At 41.3% G+C, this 13,764-nt stretch overlaps 1 protein-coding gene across 1 annotated transcript; it reads left to right on the top strand.

The window, feature by feature from the left end:
- Positions 1 to 9,466: 9,466 nt before the first annotated feature.
- Positions 9,467 to 13,618, top strand: LOC138886267 (uncharacterized). Its single transcript, XM_070167333.1, has 7 exons — positions 9,467 to 9,979; positions 10,169 to 10,723; positions 10,768 to 10,931; positions 11,158 to 11,320; positions 12,299 to 12,500; positions 13,257 to 13,365; positions 13,471 to 13,618. Exons 1-7 carry the CDS (start codon positions 9,467 to 9,469, stop codon positions 13,616 to 13,618), a joined length of 1,854 nt encoding a protein of 617 aa, XP_070023434.1.
- The last annotated feature ends 146 nt before the right edge of the window (positions 13,619 to 13,764 follow it).

Genomic DNA, 13,764 nt, shown 5'->3' with positions numbered 1-13,764 from the left:
TTCCTCAACATAACAGTAATAACTGTAAAAAGAGTTCTTACACTTACCGTGCATATAATTTAAATTCCGACCAATTTATCTATTTTTTAGGTTTCAATTTTATTAACTGCTTATGCAAAGGATGTTTGCAAACTCAAATCAGTCACACAAGATAATTAGGTAAACAATTTTGGAGAAAATGACATTGTATAAGTGTTCTCAAAATAATAGTCAAAAATACATATTTATTTATATATATAGATTTATGTACGTTATATATAAAATTATACAAATTTTATATAATTTTTTGACTATCAAATATAAATAATTTCTGACATGAGCTAAAAGTAATATTTGTCCAACATTGTTTCGAGTAATTGGTGCGGATGGCCGTATGGCCTCACCTTCATTGTGTAGATGGAGGGTCAGGCCATTTTAGTGCGTCAGTTAATATTAAGATATCTATTTTCTGTTATATAAAAAACCACAAGATGTGAGTGCTCATTTATTTATGCTTTCTCGACATAATAGATGAGCAAATAAATTAATTCCTAAGCAAGGATTTATACTTAAATAATTATTGCAACCTCCAAGAGGAATCTTTAATTTCTTTAAGCAATATATTAAGTACAAGTTAAAGTAAATAAAACGTGGCCGACGCATGAAATTATTGATAGTAGGTTTGGATTAGAGTCTTGTTTTTTTTAATGACAAGTCACCTCAACCATTCCACCGAAAATCTGTTGCCTTATATCAGCAATACTGAATAATTTTGCCCACTAAAAATTAAAAAGATTGATTGACTCTTGGTTTGAAGAATAAATTATAAATCCATACGATAGGGAACAATCCTTGAGCTGAGGGTATCAGAAACAGTCTCTCTATCTTAAAGGTAGGAGTAAGGTCTATGTACATACTATCCTCATTAGACCCCAATTGTGAGACTATATTGAGTTTGTTGTTATTGTATACGGTAGTGAACAAATATTAAATAACTCATTTTTTCAATAATAAACCAAACTAAACATGTCTTTTGCCTTCATTTCTAATTGTTGTAAGTTAAAAAAAATTTTGCCTTCACATTTTAACCTCCTTTTTTTCACCAATATGAGAATTGTAACACAAAATCAAGTAGTGATCATAGTAGGAGGAGGTCCATCTGGAATTGCAACAGCTGCATGTTTAAACAAACTCTCAATCCCTAACATAATTCTTGAAAAAGAAGATTGTTAAGGCAAAAAACGTGTTAGTGGTTGGGAGTGGAAATTCAGGCATGGAAATTGCACTTGATGTTGCAAATTGTGGTGCAATGACTTCCATTATTATTTGGAGCCCGGTAATTGTTGAGTTGGTGCACCACTTAGACACCTGTATAAGAAGTTGGTTCTTATATGTGACGATCCGGCCAGTCGTCTTAAGAATTAACGTTCTGATCCCCTATTAATTACTTTTTCCATGTTTATTTCTGCTATTTTGATTTGTCGGGATATTCGGTTTTGAGTTTCGGAGAGTTTTGGGACACTTAATCCCTAGGAGAGCTTATGTGTTGGAAAGTTGACCGTAGTCGGAACAGTATGAAGACGACCTCCGAATAAAATTCTGATAGTTCTGTTAGCTCCGTTGGGTAATTTCGGGCTTAGGGGCGTGATCGGATGGTGTTTTGGAGGTCCGTAGCTAATTTAGGCTTGAAATACTGAAATGTCGAATTTTGAAGTTTCCTATTCGATAGTGAGATTTTGATCCGAGGGTCGGAATGGAATTCCGGAAGTTGGAGTAGCTCCGTAGTGTTGAATGTGATGTGTGTGCAAAATTTCAGGTCATTCGGACGAGGTTTGATAGACTTTTTGATAGAAAGCGTATTTTTAGAGTTTTGGAGTTCTTAGGCTTGAATTCGTGGTTGATTGGTCGTTTCGATGTTGTTTTAGGTGTTTTAAGGATTGATATAAGTTTGGACAGCGGTATTAGACTTGTTTGTGCTTTTGATTGAGGTCTCGGGGGCCTCGGGATGATTTCGGATGGTTGTCAGAAAAATTGGAAGTGGTTTGAAGCAGTCGAAGCTGCTGATATCTGCCATAACCGCACCTGCGGTTGGGTCCCGTAGGTGCGGAGCCGAAAAAGAGGCGAAACAATCGTAGAAGCGGAATTGGGGAGGATAATCAGGGTCCGCAGATGCGGGAGACTTACCGCAGAAGCGGTACCGCATCTGTGAATGGGTAATCGCAGGTGCGGAAGCTGGTCTTTAAGTGAAAGGTCGCAGATGCGACCATGTCCTCGCAGAAGCGGGACCGCATTGCAGAAGCAGATTAACTGGGCAGAAACATATAAATACTTGCCTTCGCGAAATTTAGCTATTTTTCACCTCTTTTCAAACGGGAAGAAGCTTGGGGAGCATTTTTCAAGAGGGATTTTCAGAGGAGTTCGTCGGGGTAAGGTCTTTGGTCCCTAAACTCGTTATTGGAGTGATTTTTATCATTATAAGTGTCGACGCCCCCTTTTTCCTCCTCCCCCAACCCTAACTCATTTCACTCAAACCGCCGCCTCTAAACACTCTCCGCTCTCAAACTCTCTCCAAGGTTCTCGAAACCCTAATCGTCTTCTACTGTCTTCTACCTCAAGCTCACCGGAATCCATGGCCTCTCAGGCCATGGATGGCTTAAACTCGTCTCCCTTTGGTCTTATACGTTTGGTGTTCAAAGGTTCGAGGTCTGACCTCGGTGGTGTCCGTTCAGATCTCTACAGATCCGAGGTTCTAGGGCCCTTGCCGACCTTGCTCCGGCACATCCAGGCCTCAGGAGCCTGATTCCTCACCTTTTCGACTCAGGATCTGATTTTTCTTCCAAAGCCTTTCTCATTTCTAGGGTTTCTCCGAAACCCTAAGCTATTCGAGGTTCTTTCTTTGTTTGTTTGCTTAGATCTATGCTATATCTATGCTTTACTCGACATTTAAAGTGTTTTCCCAAAAATTTCTTTTCAAAATTGTTTGTCTTCGATTTAGGGTTTCTGAAAGGTTTTTCAATAAAATATCTGTTTTCAAAAAAATATCTTTCTGATTCTTCTTCTTCTTTTCTTTATGTGTGTTTGTATATATCATGCTCGTGTGACTTTTTTTTTTTACTACGCATGTACTGTCCTTCTACTTTTCTTTTACACATGTTACTCCTGTTAATCCTTGTTTTGTTTCCCTTACTCTTCTACTATATGTGCTTGCTGTTGAGTTCTTTGATTTTACTCTGCTTACGTTCTTGCTAAACATGTTCCCTCTGTTTTAATTTAAGTCTGTATCACCTCTTCTTTTCCGAACTTCTTTCTCCAATATTTTCTCTATGACCTCATGCCTATTTGTTTCTCATGATTCTGAACCTCTCTTTGATTAAACTCCCTTCTATATAACTTCTTTATTCACATGCTCGAGTGCTTTATATATGAGAGTTCTTCTTTCAAAAGGATTTTTCCAACTATTGATTGATTCCGAATTCCTTTTAATAAGGTTTGATTGATTACTACTGATTTTTCTCTAATTGAATCTTATTTATCTATTCCTGACTTGGTTCATTTGAGCAAGGCATGTAATTTTGATTTCCTTGGTTGTTTAATTGATTCTCTTGTCTTATTTTTACAAACCGCGTACTACTAAAATTTTTACTTAAATAACTCATGTATATTTACCCTTCTTGTGCTATTTTGAAAGTTTTAACTCAAAATTTCTTTCCTTAATTGCATTCTGCCCGTTTGAAATCAGAATCCCTTAGTTGAAGGGGGATTCTATGTGATTGATTGCAAATTATTTTCTTACCTTTTCTCACTCGTTTCTCTACACTATAAAGGGACTGCCCTTCTGCACTTTTAAAACAAGACTTGGACTTCGAAAGAAAGTAGAACTTTACACTGCATACTCATAATCCAATATTATTCATAACATACACACTTTCAACTCAACACTTTTGCACTACAGACGTCACAGTTTCACAATCTCACTTCTCTTCTAGACTCATCGTATTCTGACTGCCTGTTTACACTTTGGATTTACAAGGCTGCTGCTTTCTTCTTACTTGTTTCTTTAAGACAGGTATGTTCTAGTTTTAGTTTCAGCATCATCCCAATGTGTTTACTTACAACCTTTGCATCTATGCTTACTTTACTGTCTATATGGAGTTAAATGTTTAGCTGACATGCTAATTTCTTTTACCTGTTTCTGCTATGAGTCCCTACCCCTATTCCCTTATATATGCTTGAGTTAAGTCCTTGGCCTGGCAGTATCTTAATTGCTTTCCAGACCTTGGCTTGATCCACAATGGATCCTAACTCTCAATGTTCGATCAGCAAGCTGGTCAGGGGCATGCCAACATCCCAATTGCTGGGTACGACCACTAGCTTGCCTTGGTTTTCTCTGATTCCCTTTCCCCTTTGTGCACTTACACCTATTCCTAGAATCCTAAGTTCTGCCCCTCTCTTTTGAGCCTTGCCTTGGGACCTTGAGTTCCCTCTGAACTTGGACATCTGAGAGTTGGCGTTTCTACACTGCACTATAATCTAATTCTGTAATATCTGTGGTGTAAGCACTGCCTGGAGTTCTTGAAACTCCTTGGATCTCTGAAGCACCCTAGGTAAGATAAGGCTTTGGAAACCTGGATCTCGGAAGTGGTTCAATCTTATATTGTTAGATACCAAGTTTGAATTAGGCTACTCGGAAGTAGCTGTAATTTCTGATGTATTTTTTCATTTATGTCTTATTTTTCGGTTTGTAATAATTTGTATAAACTCGGGGATCTAGTGAAAAGGGGAGGGGTTTACTTTTATGCGTAAGGGTAGAAAACATGCCTATAGGGTGTTATTTCTAATTTCTGCAATTCCACGCGTAGTTATCATGCCTATAGATTCCTATATTTCTATGCAAACGCTATTAGGCAAACATTTAGGCTTAATAATAAAAGTCGTACATAAATATCATGTTCATAGGGCTCCTGTTTAGTTTGGAAAGGTATTAATCAGTAATTTGTAGAAAGCGTGCCTATAGGGAATCTTGGATATAAACAGTCTTACTTGTTTAAAGCTTTATCCGACTTCCGAACTCGCAAATCCTTTTCTGAAAAAACTCGATAAAGCTGGCAGACCCTTTTTCTGAAATCAGTCCGTATTTATTTTACCATCTCTTTTCCTGACAAAATTTGATAAACTCTTTTTTTTTTAAGTTGGTAAACGTTTTTCTATAATAAATCAATACCTTCTCTGAAATTCACTTTTACTCTGTCAAAGACCAGCAATTCTTTTATCAGTTTATTTTCAAAATCAGTAGTTCTATTTCAACACATAGACAAAGGTTGATTAACTAACTGGATCAGTCTGAGGCAACTGCATTAGGGTGAACCTAATGCAGACTACTTGTCTAACAGTATGTGTTGAATCAGTCCGCTTATCGCTTTAATTTTTTTAAGACCAAACCAGTACGTGCAAGACATGCTAAACTATATGCTATTATTTAAGGAGGTTGTCTTGAGCCCTATTTGCTTACATGCTTTCCCATACCTGTATTATATGTTTTGAATGTCGCCTTAGTATTTTATCCTTTGAAACTCTCAAAAAGCCCCAAACCCCTTTCCCTTTAGGATTAGTAGTCCTAAATACCTCCGGGACTGATAGGATTGGGACGGGTACTAGCATGAAATAAGTGACTATACCATTCGCGCTTTAATACCTTAACGGGGTAGGGAGGGTAGAATATGGATATGATGACCGGTGCGCTAATATCACGTGCGACCCCTCTTCTGAGGAGTGATTGCTGGATATTGCATTGAAGTGATCCATATTAATCATAAACCTAGGACCCCCTTCCCTTTATGTGCTTTCAACTTTTCAAATCTTTTCATAAATTTCTGTCCTCTTTACTTACCTTCAAAAGTTTTTGATCTAATCGCAATGCCCTATGTAAGTCCTTATTTGAGCTTTGTTTGTTTACTTGTAAAGTCACAATTATAACATGGTCGGGAACCACACTAGTGGATCTTGAGGGGTGCCTAACACCTTCCCCTTGAGATATTTTCTCGCCCTTACCCGAACTCTGGTTTTCATCTCAAACCCTTCTAAAAGTGTTCTAATGTACTATAATCATTAGGTGGCGACTCTTCAAATAACTCCAAAACCCAATTCTCGAAAGGGAATAGAGTTGTCCTCCCCAATGTCGTATACCCAATTTCTAACCCCCAACAAGGGGGGAGGAAAAAGGGGGCGTCGACAGCATGGCGACTCTACTGGGGATTTTTTAGGCTTTTACCATTGCATGTTGCTTGTGACTTTACTATCTCATTAATTGCTTTATTTATTGTCTTTTATTCTATCACTACGAAACTGACTTGGCTCTTCATGTTTTTTCTTTCCTTTAGCTGCTTTTCTTTGCTGCTTTATTTCAATACTGTTGTAATTACTACAATTATTGTAATCATTTATCTTATGAATGTGGAAATACATGTCAATTTGTTTCATTCTTGTAAACTGCATCTTCAACATCATATTCCACTCGTGCCAAACAAATACCATATCAACGCTTATAATGAGTGGTTGAGCTCTTCCAATATTATCACCCTTTAAATTTGGCAAAGGCATATTTGCGATAAAACCAGTCGATCAGCGGTGCAGTCGACAGTTCTGTGCCTTTCCCTCTTGAGTTGTCCGCTCAAGGGTACCGGTCTAATACCCCATAGAAACCTTACTCTGTTTAACTGTGCATGCATCGTGGTCAAACCTAGCCGAGTCAGTTATGTTGTCCGCATAATGACTCGTTAAGATAGCCTTGTCCAAAGTCCATCGGGTTTCCCTGAAAAAACAGACACCTACATGTTCTGTGCATTTATTTGGAGAACTAAATGCTTGCTATGCTAATTATTGGTTTAAATAGTCGAGTCCGGTGGGGGTGAGGTCTTAACCCTTTTTGTTTTGCAGAAAATGAATGACAAAGTTCCCGACTTTGGTATGGTAAACATACCTTCACTTTTGCAGGCTTGGCGGAGAAACCTTCCATTGAGCAATCAAATCAACGAATGGAAAGAGAGAGTCACCAAGGCTAGTGAGAAGCTATAATACCTAGAGTACAACTTGCTAGAATTGGAAGGGAAAGTGAGAAAGAGAGTCACCGACTGTCAAAACATTGAGGGAAGCGAAGGAGAACGCCTGGCAAAGGCATTTTTACTGGAAAATCTGTGCGAGCTGGAGGATCTGATCAACGAGAATATTCAACCTGGGGAAGGTCCTTCCGGGACAAAGTAGTTAGGAGTCTTTTGCTTTTAATGATGTAATAAGGCCAATGACCACTAGTGACAATTTACTATTTAGCGTCGTTTTGGATTCGTCTTATTTTTATCAATAAAATGAGGCATTTAGCATTATAAGTTCTCCAAATTAATTTGCCGCTAGGCCTACCTCGGGCACAACGAGGCACCCAAATTAGGACGCGACTTATATTCTTGCACAATGTGTTTAAAATATTGCAATATTTCCTTCTCATAATCCGCACTAACTTGTTACCTTTTTGTTTTTCTTTATTTTTTATTCCCCTCCCCAAAGGTTAGTTCGTGTATTCTGGCACCATCATCATACAGTACGAGATCCAAGGGCCCTCCACCTCCTCCTCCTCCGAGTCCTATCCGGAACAAGAACAAAGGCAGAATGGGAGATTCAAGCGCCAGAAAAGAAATTGAAAGAATTGAGATTCCTCAGGGTACCCCGTTTGCTAAGAAAACTGCTACCCAACTTGAGCAGAAACTGTTGAAGTTCCAAGAAGAACTGGATCAAGTTCGGAATTTGGCAAATTTATCATTCACTCTCACCGCTCCTGATGTCAACTTTCTAAATACTCAAAATCCCTCACCTCCACAGAACACCCCACAACCACAGAAGCAACCCACTCATGCTCAATGCTGCAACACATGCCACATTCTAAACAACACTCTGCTACCTATTCATGAACCACTAAACACCACAAACAACCACCTCCACAACACTCCCATCTACGTAGATACTATACCCCACTATACTCAACCAATCTCAAGTGTACCTGAGTCTGATGACAAGGACTCTCTCATCAGAAACTTGGCAGTAGAACTCAAGAAGTTGACCAGCCGAGTCCAGGGCATGGAAGGAAACAAAGGTATAGAGGGGCTGAATTATGAAAACCTTTGTATTCAGCCAGATGTTGAACTTCTGGAGGGGTACAAACCTCCCAAGTTTGAAATATTCGATGGCACAGGAGATCCCAAAGTCCACCTGAGGACATACTGTGATAAGCTAGTTGGAGTCGGAAGGGATGAGAAAGTCCGCATGAAACTCTTCATGAGAAGTCTGAAGGGGGACGCTCTATCCTGGTACATCAGCCAAGACCCCAAGAAATGGACCAGTTAGGTAGGTATGGCATCGGATTTCATGGATAGGTTCTGATTTAATACAGAGAATGCACCAGATGTATTCTACATCCAAAATTTGAAGAAGAAGCCTACCGAGACATTCCGCGAGTATGCTACTCGTTGGAGATCAAAGGCTGCTAAGGTCAGGCCAGCCTTAGAAGAGGAACATATGAACAGGTTCTTTGTCCGGGCCCAGGATCCACAATATTATGAGAGGTTGATGCTGATCGAGGGCCAGAAATTCTCCGACATCATCAAACTGGGAGAAAGAATTGAAGAAGGCATTAAGAATGGTATGGTTACTAATCTTGAAGCATTGCAGGCCACCAACAAGGCTTTACAGTCTGGTGGCACGTCCAAGAAGAAGGACATGAGTGACGTGATGGTCACACAGGGAGCTAAATCACCACCGAAATACCACACTTACCCGTCACCTCTACTTACATATCATCCTAATCCCAAATTACCAAGCACCCGCACCCTCTTACCAAAATCCTCCACCCGTTTACCAATCATTTCCACCTATCATATATCAACCTACTTCATCCAGATACTCTCAATTCGCACTTGTTTACCAAACTTATAGTGCCCAACCCTCTCACTACCAATCACCTCCCACTCGCCAAAATTTCCCTAGACCCAGGCCAAATTCTGACCGCAGACCTCCCAGACAATATACAGCCATCACTGAGCCAATTGAGCAGCTGTACGAGAGACTTAAAGCTACTGGTTATGTCTCCCCTATCCCTGCCATAACTCCAGAAAATCCTTCCCAGTGGGTCAACCCTAATAAGACCTATGCGTACCACTCCGGCATGAAGGGACATATTATTGATGAGTGCTGCTCGTTGAAAGACAAGATTCAGAATCTGATAAACAATAAGGTTATCATAGCAAAGGAGCCTGCTCCTAATGTCCGCAACAACCCTCTGCCCGATCACAAAGTTGGAGACATTCACATGATCGAGATCGAAGATGACTGGGACCCTAAGGGATCGATAGGATTGATTGCTGAGGGTGATGAGCCAAAGAAACCGGCAGTCACACTTAACCCAATCATGGTATAGAATCAGCCCTCCAAGGGTGATGAAGTAAATATGTCTTTACCTCTCGAATATGAAGCACCTTCTTCTACAAAGGTGCCCAGACCAATTGAGGTTGATTTTGGAGTCCCGAAGGCACCTGTATCTTTCGAAGTTGCTGTGTTACCGCCAAGGGCACCCATTCCTGTAGCAATGTCAGACATAACACCATCCCACTCAAATGCCATACCGTGGGATTACACAGCTGAGGCAAGAAGAAAAGGAAAGACTAAGACGGGGGAAGCAATTGCTGCGCAGGGTATAACCAGAATAGGCAGGGTTTACACTCCAGAGCACCTAGCTGAGTCCAGAAACCCTGGACGGACTATTGAAACTGGGACCGATGATCTTGGGAAAAAAATACAAGATAATGAGTATTCAGTCGTCGAGCAGTTGAACAAAATACCAGCCCAGATCTTCATCCTAGCTCTTATGCAGAGATCTGACGCACATAAAAACGCCTTGATGAAGATATTAAGCGAAGCTTATGTACCCAGCAACATAACTGGAGGCGAAATGGCAAATATGGTAGGGCAAGTATTGGAAAGCCACAAGATCACCTTCCACGAAGATGAGCTACCACCGGAAGGACTAAGTCACAATATGGCCCTGCACATCACCGTGTAGTGCGAGGATTACTTCATCACTAGAGTCTTGATCGATGGAGGCTCCAGCCTCAACATCTGTCCATTGATAACTCTCAGAACATTGGGAAAGAGCCTGCACGAGATCAAAGATGGGGCCATCAATGTCAAAGCCTTCGATGGGTCCCAAAGGTCCACTATCGGAGAAATCAGCCTATGTCTGCAAATGGGACCAACTTGGTTCGACATTGACTTTCAAGTGATAGATGTCCCAGCATCCTACAACTTGCTGTTGGGACGACCATGGATCCACACTGCTGGAGCGGTAGCATCGACCCTGCATCAAGCAGTGAAATTCGAGTGGAATCACCAAGAGGTGATTATTCATGGTAATGGTAGCAACCCCATATACAGCCGCCAGACCGTCCCAATGGTTGGAGGCAGAAGGAAAAAAGGTGGAGAAACATACCACCACATAGAGCGGGTCAACGCTGTAGACAAGGATAAATGGTGGGATAACAAGATTGAAAGTATCCTGAATTGGTATGGGTACGAACCTGGAAAGGGACTCGGCAAAAACCTCCAGGGAATCACCAAGCCCATCAAGCTGAAGGAACATGGTACTACATTTGGTTTGGGGTATGAATACACTTGGAGGAGTTCAATCACTTGTCACCACCATGGTGCGGTCCCTACTATCTATTGGAGCATCCGATACCTTGCCTGGAGCAGACTTTCCAGCCGACCGACATCATATACGGATCAGAAGAAGATGAAGCATTAGCAGCCATGAAGAATCTGTTCCTGGAGGACGATGATATGGATTGCTGTGTTATTTTCGAGGAGGAAGGCCCTTCTATACAAGCTGTGAACCGAGGAGAGCGCCTCAGCAATTGGTCAATCAGACCCACCAGGGCCCGGAAAGCTTCGGGGTAGCAAGGATAAACAAAAGCACCATGTATTACACTTTTACCTTTTACTAGATGATTTTATTCCCGCATTATCTTTAATTTTGAAAAGAGCTCTGATATTCAAAACATTTATGAACTCAATCTAAGCATTTCAATTTACTACATATCCCACTCTTATTATTTTTCTATCATTCACTTTATTTTTACACAGCATTACTATTACTTGCCTTGACGATAAACCAACGATTGTGACTAGCAATGAGACAACGCAACAAACAGATATGGATTCAGAAGAGGATGATATACCAAAAGAGGTCATCAGAGAGGTTGAGAATTTCGAGAATAGGCCTAAGTCTAACTTGGACAAAACTGAGGTCGTTAATCTGGGAGATACAAAGAATGTCAAAGAAACGCGCATCAGTGTTCACCTGTCACCATCAGAAAAGAAAGAATACACGAAGTTCCTAAAGGAATATGAAGACATATTCTCCTGGTCATATGATGACATGACTGGTCTCAGTACATCCATTGTAGCTCACAAACTGCCAACGGATCCAATATGTCCGCCGGTAAAGCAAAAGCTCAGGAAATTCAAACCCGACATGAGTTTGAATATCAAAGAAGAGGTTACCAAGCAAGTCAAAGCCAAGGTTCTCAGGGTGGTAGAGTATCCGACATGGTTAGCCAATGTCGTGCCAGTACCAAAAAAGGATGGGAAAGTTAGAGTTTGTGTCGACTACCGGGAGCTTAACCGGGCCAGTCCCAAAGACGACTTCCCCTTGCCTAACATACACATTCTAATTGACAACTACGCAAAGCATGAGTTGCAGTCCTTTGTTGATTGTTTCGCTGGGTATCATCAGATATGGATGGATGAGGAAGATGCAGAGAAAACGGCTTTCATCACGCCGTGGGGAATGTACTGTTACAAAATGATGCCATTCGGTTTGAAAAATGCTGGTGCCACCTATATGAGAGCCATGACCACCATCTTTCACGACATGATACACAAGGAGATCGAGGTATATGTCGATGATGTCATCATCAAATCCAAGAAAGCCAAGGATCATAGGGAAGACCTAAGAAAGTTCTTCAACAGACTAAGGAGGTACAATCTGAAACTGAATCCCGCCAAGTGTGCGTTCGGGGTTCCTGCTGGAAAATTATTGGGTTTCATCATAAGTCGAAGAGGAATAGAACTAGATCCATCAAAGGTCAAAGCTATCCAAGAAATACCACCGCCAAAGAACAAGAAGGACGTGATGAGTTTCCTAGGGAGACTCAACTATATCAGCTGGTTCATAGCTCAGTCCACGGTCATTTGTGAACCTATCTTCAGAATGTTGAAAAAGAATGCTGCTACCAAGTGGACGGATGATTGTCAGAAAGCTTTTGACAAAATCAAGGAATACCTGTCAACGCCGCCAGTCTTGGTTCCGCCTAAGCCAGGAAGACCCCGATTGCTTTACCTTGCGGTATTGGAGGGAGCATTCGGGTGTGTTCTGGGACAACATGATGAAACAGGGAGAAAGGAGCAAGCCATCTACTATCTCAGTAAGAAGTTCACACCATACGAGGCCCGATATTCCCTTTTGGAAAGCACCTGTTGTGCTCTGACTTGGGTCGCGCAGAAGTTAAGGCATTACTTCTGTGCTTACACTACTTATCTCATATCCAGAATGGACCCTCTGAAGTATATCTTCCAGAAGCCCATGCCCATTGGCAAGCTCGCCAAGTGGCAGATTCTACTAAGTGAATTCGACATTATTTACGTGACCCAAAAAGCAATCAAAGGGCAAGCATTGGTAGATCATCTCGCCGAGAATCCCGTGGACGGAGAATACGAGCCCCTAAAAACGTATTTCCCCGATGAGGAAGTATCTTTCATAGGAGAAGATATTGCAGAGTCCTATGATGGTTGGAGGTTGTTTTTCGACGGAGCAGCAAATTTCAAAGGAGTTGGCATAGGAGCAGTCCTAGTGTTAGAAACCGGTCAGCATTACCCGGTATCCACCAAGCTCAGGTTCCCTTGCACCAACAATATGGCCGAATATGAAGCCTGTATCTTGGGGCTCAAAATGGCCATTGACATGAACGTTCAGGAGTTGCTAGTGATCGGGGATTCGGACTTGCTCATACATCAGGTTCGAGAAGAGTGGGCAACCAAGAACTCTAAAATACTCCCCTACTTGCATCATATACAGGAGTTAAGGAAAAGGTTCACAAAGACAGAGTTCTAGCACGTCCCCAAAATCCAAAACGAGTTTGCTGACGCCTTAGCTACTTTATCATCCATGATCCAACATCCAGATACAAATTTCATTGATCCCATCCCAATAAAGATTCATGACCAACCAGCTTATTGCGCCCATGTTGAGGAAGAAGCGGATGGAAAACCATGGTTCCATGACATCAAGGAGTACTTGACAACAGGGGAATATCCAGAACTTGCCAACGCTACTCAGAAACGCACACTTCGTAGGTTATCCAGCAACTTCTTTCACAGTGGAGGAATCCTGTACAGAAGGACTCCCAATTTGGGTCTACTAAGATGTGTTGAAGCAAATGAAGCGTCCAAGCTATTGGACGAAGTGCATGCAGGGACCTGCGGGCCGCACATGAATGGTTTTGTCTTAGCAAAGAAGATACTTCGGCAGGATATTTTTGGATGATTATGGAAACAGACTGTATCCGGTATGTTCGTAGATGCCATCGCTGTCAGATACATGCTGATATGGTAAAGGTGCCTCCAAATGAGCTCATTGCAACAAGTTCACCATGGCCATTCGCCGCTTGGGGAATGGATATTATTGGACCA

Source organism: Nicotiana sylvestris, chromosome 2 (assembly GCF_000393655.2).
Source record: "Nicotiana sylvestris chromosome 2, ASM39365v2, whole genome shotgun sequence".
NCBI classification, from domain to species: Eukaryota; Viridiplantae; Streptophyta; class Magnoliopsida; order Solanales; family Solanaceae; genus Nicotiana; species Nicotiana sylvestris.
The sequence above is the reverse complement of the archived record's forward strand: the minus strand, read 5'-3'. Positions and strand labels throughout refer to the sequence as shown.

Bases quoted from the DNA above. Each gene is read 5' to 3' on its own strand.
- LOC138886267 (XM_070167333.1), top strand. From the start codon at position 9,467: ATGTCTTTACCTCTCGAATATGAAGCACCTTCTTCTACAAAGGTGCCC. The intron at 9,980-10,168 runs GTAGGGCAAGTA...ACATTGGGAAAG, and splicing joins GAGGCGAAATGGCAAATATG to AGCCTGCACGAGATCAAAGA. The intron at 10,932-11,157 runs GTCAATCAGACC...ATTTTTACACAG, and splicing joins GGAGAGCGCCTCAGCAATTG to CATTACTATTACTTGCCTTG.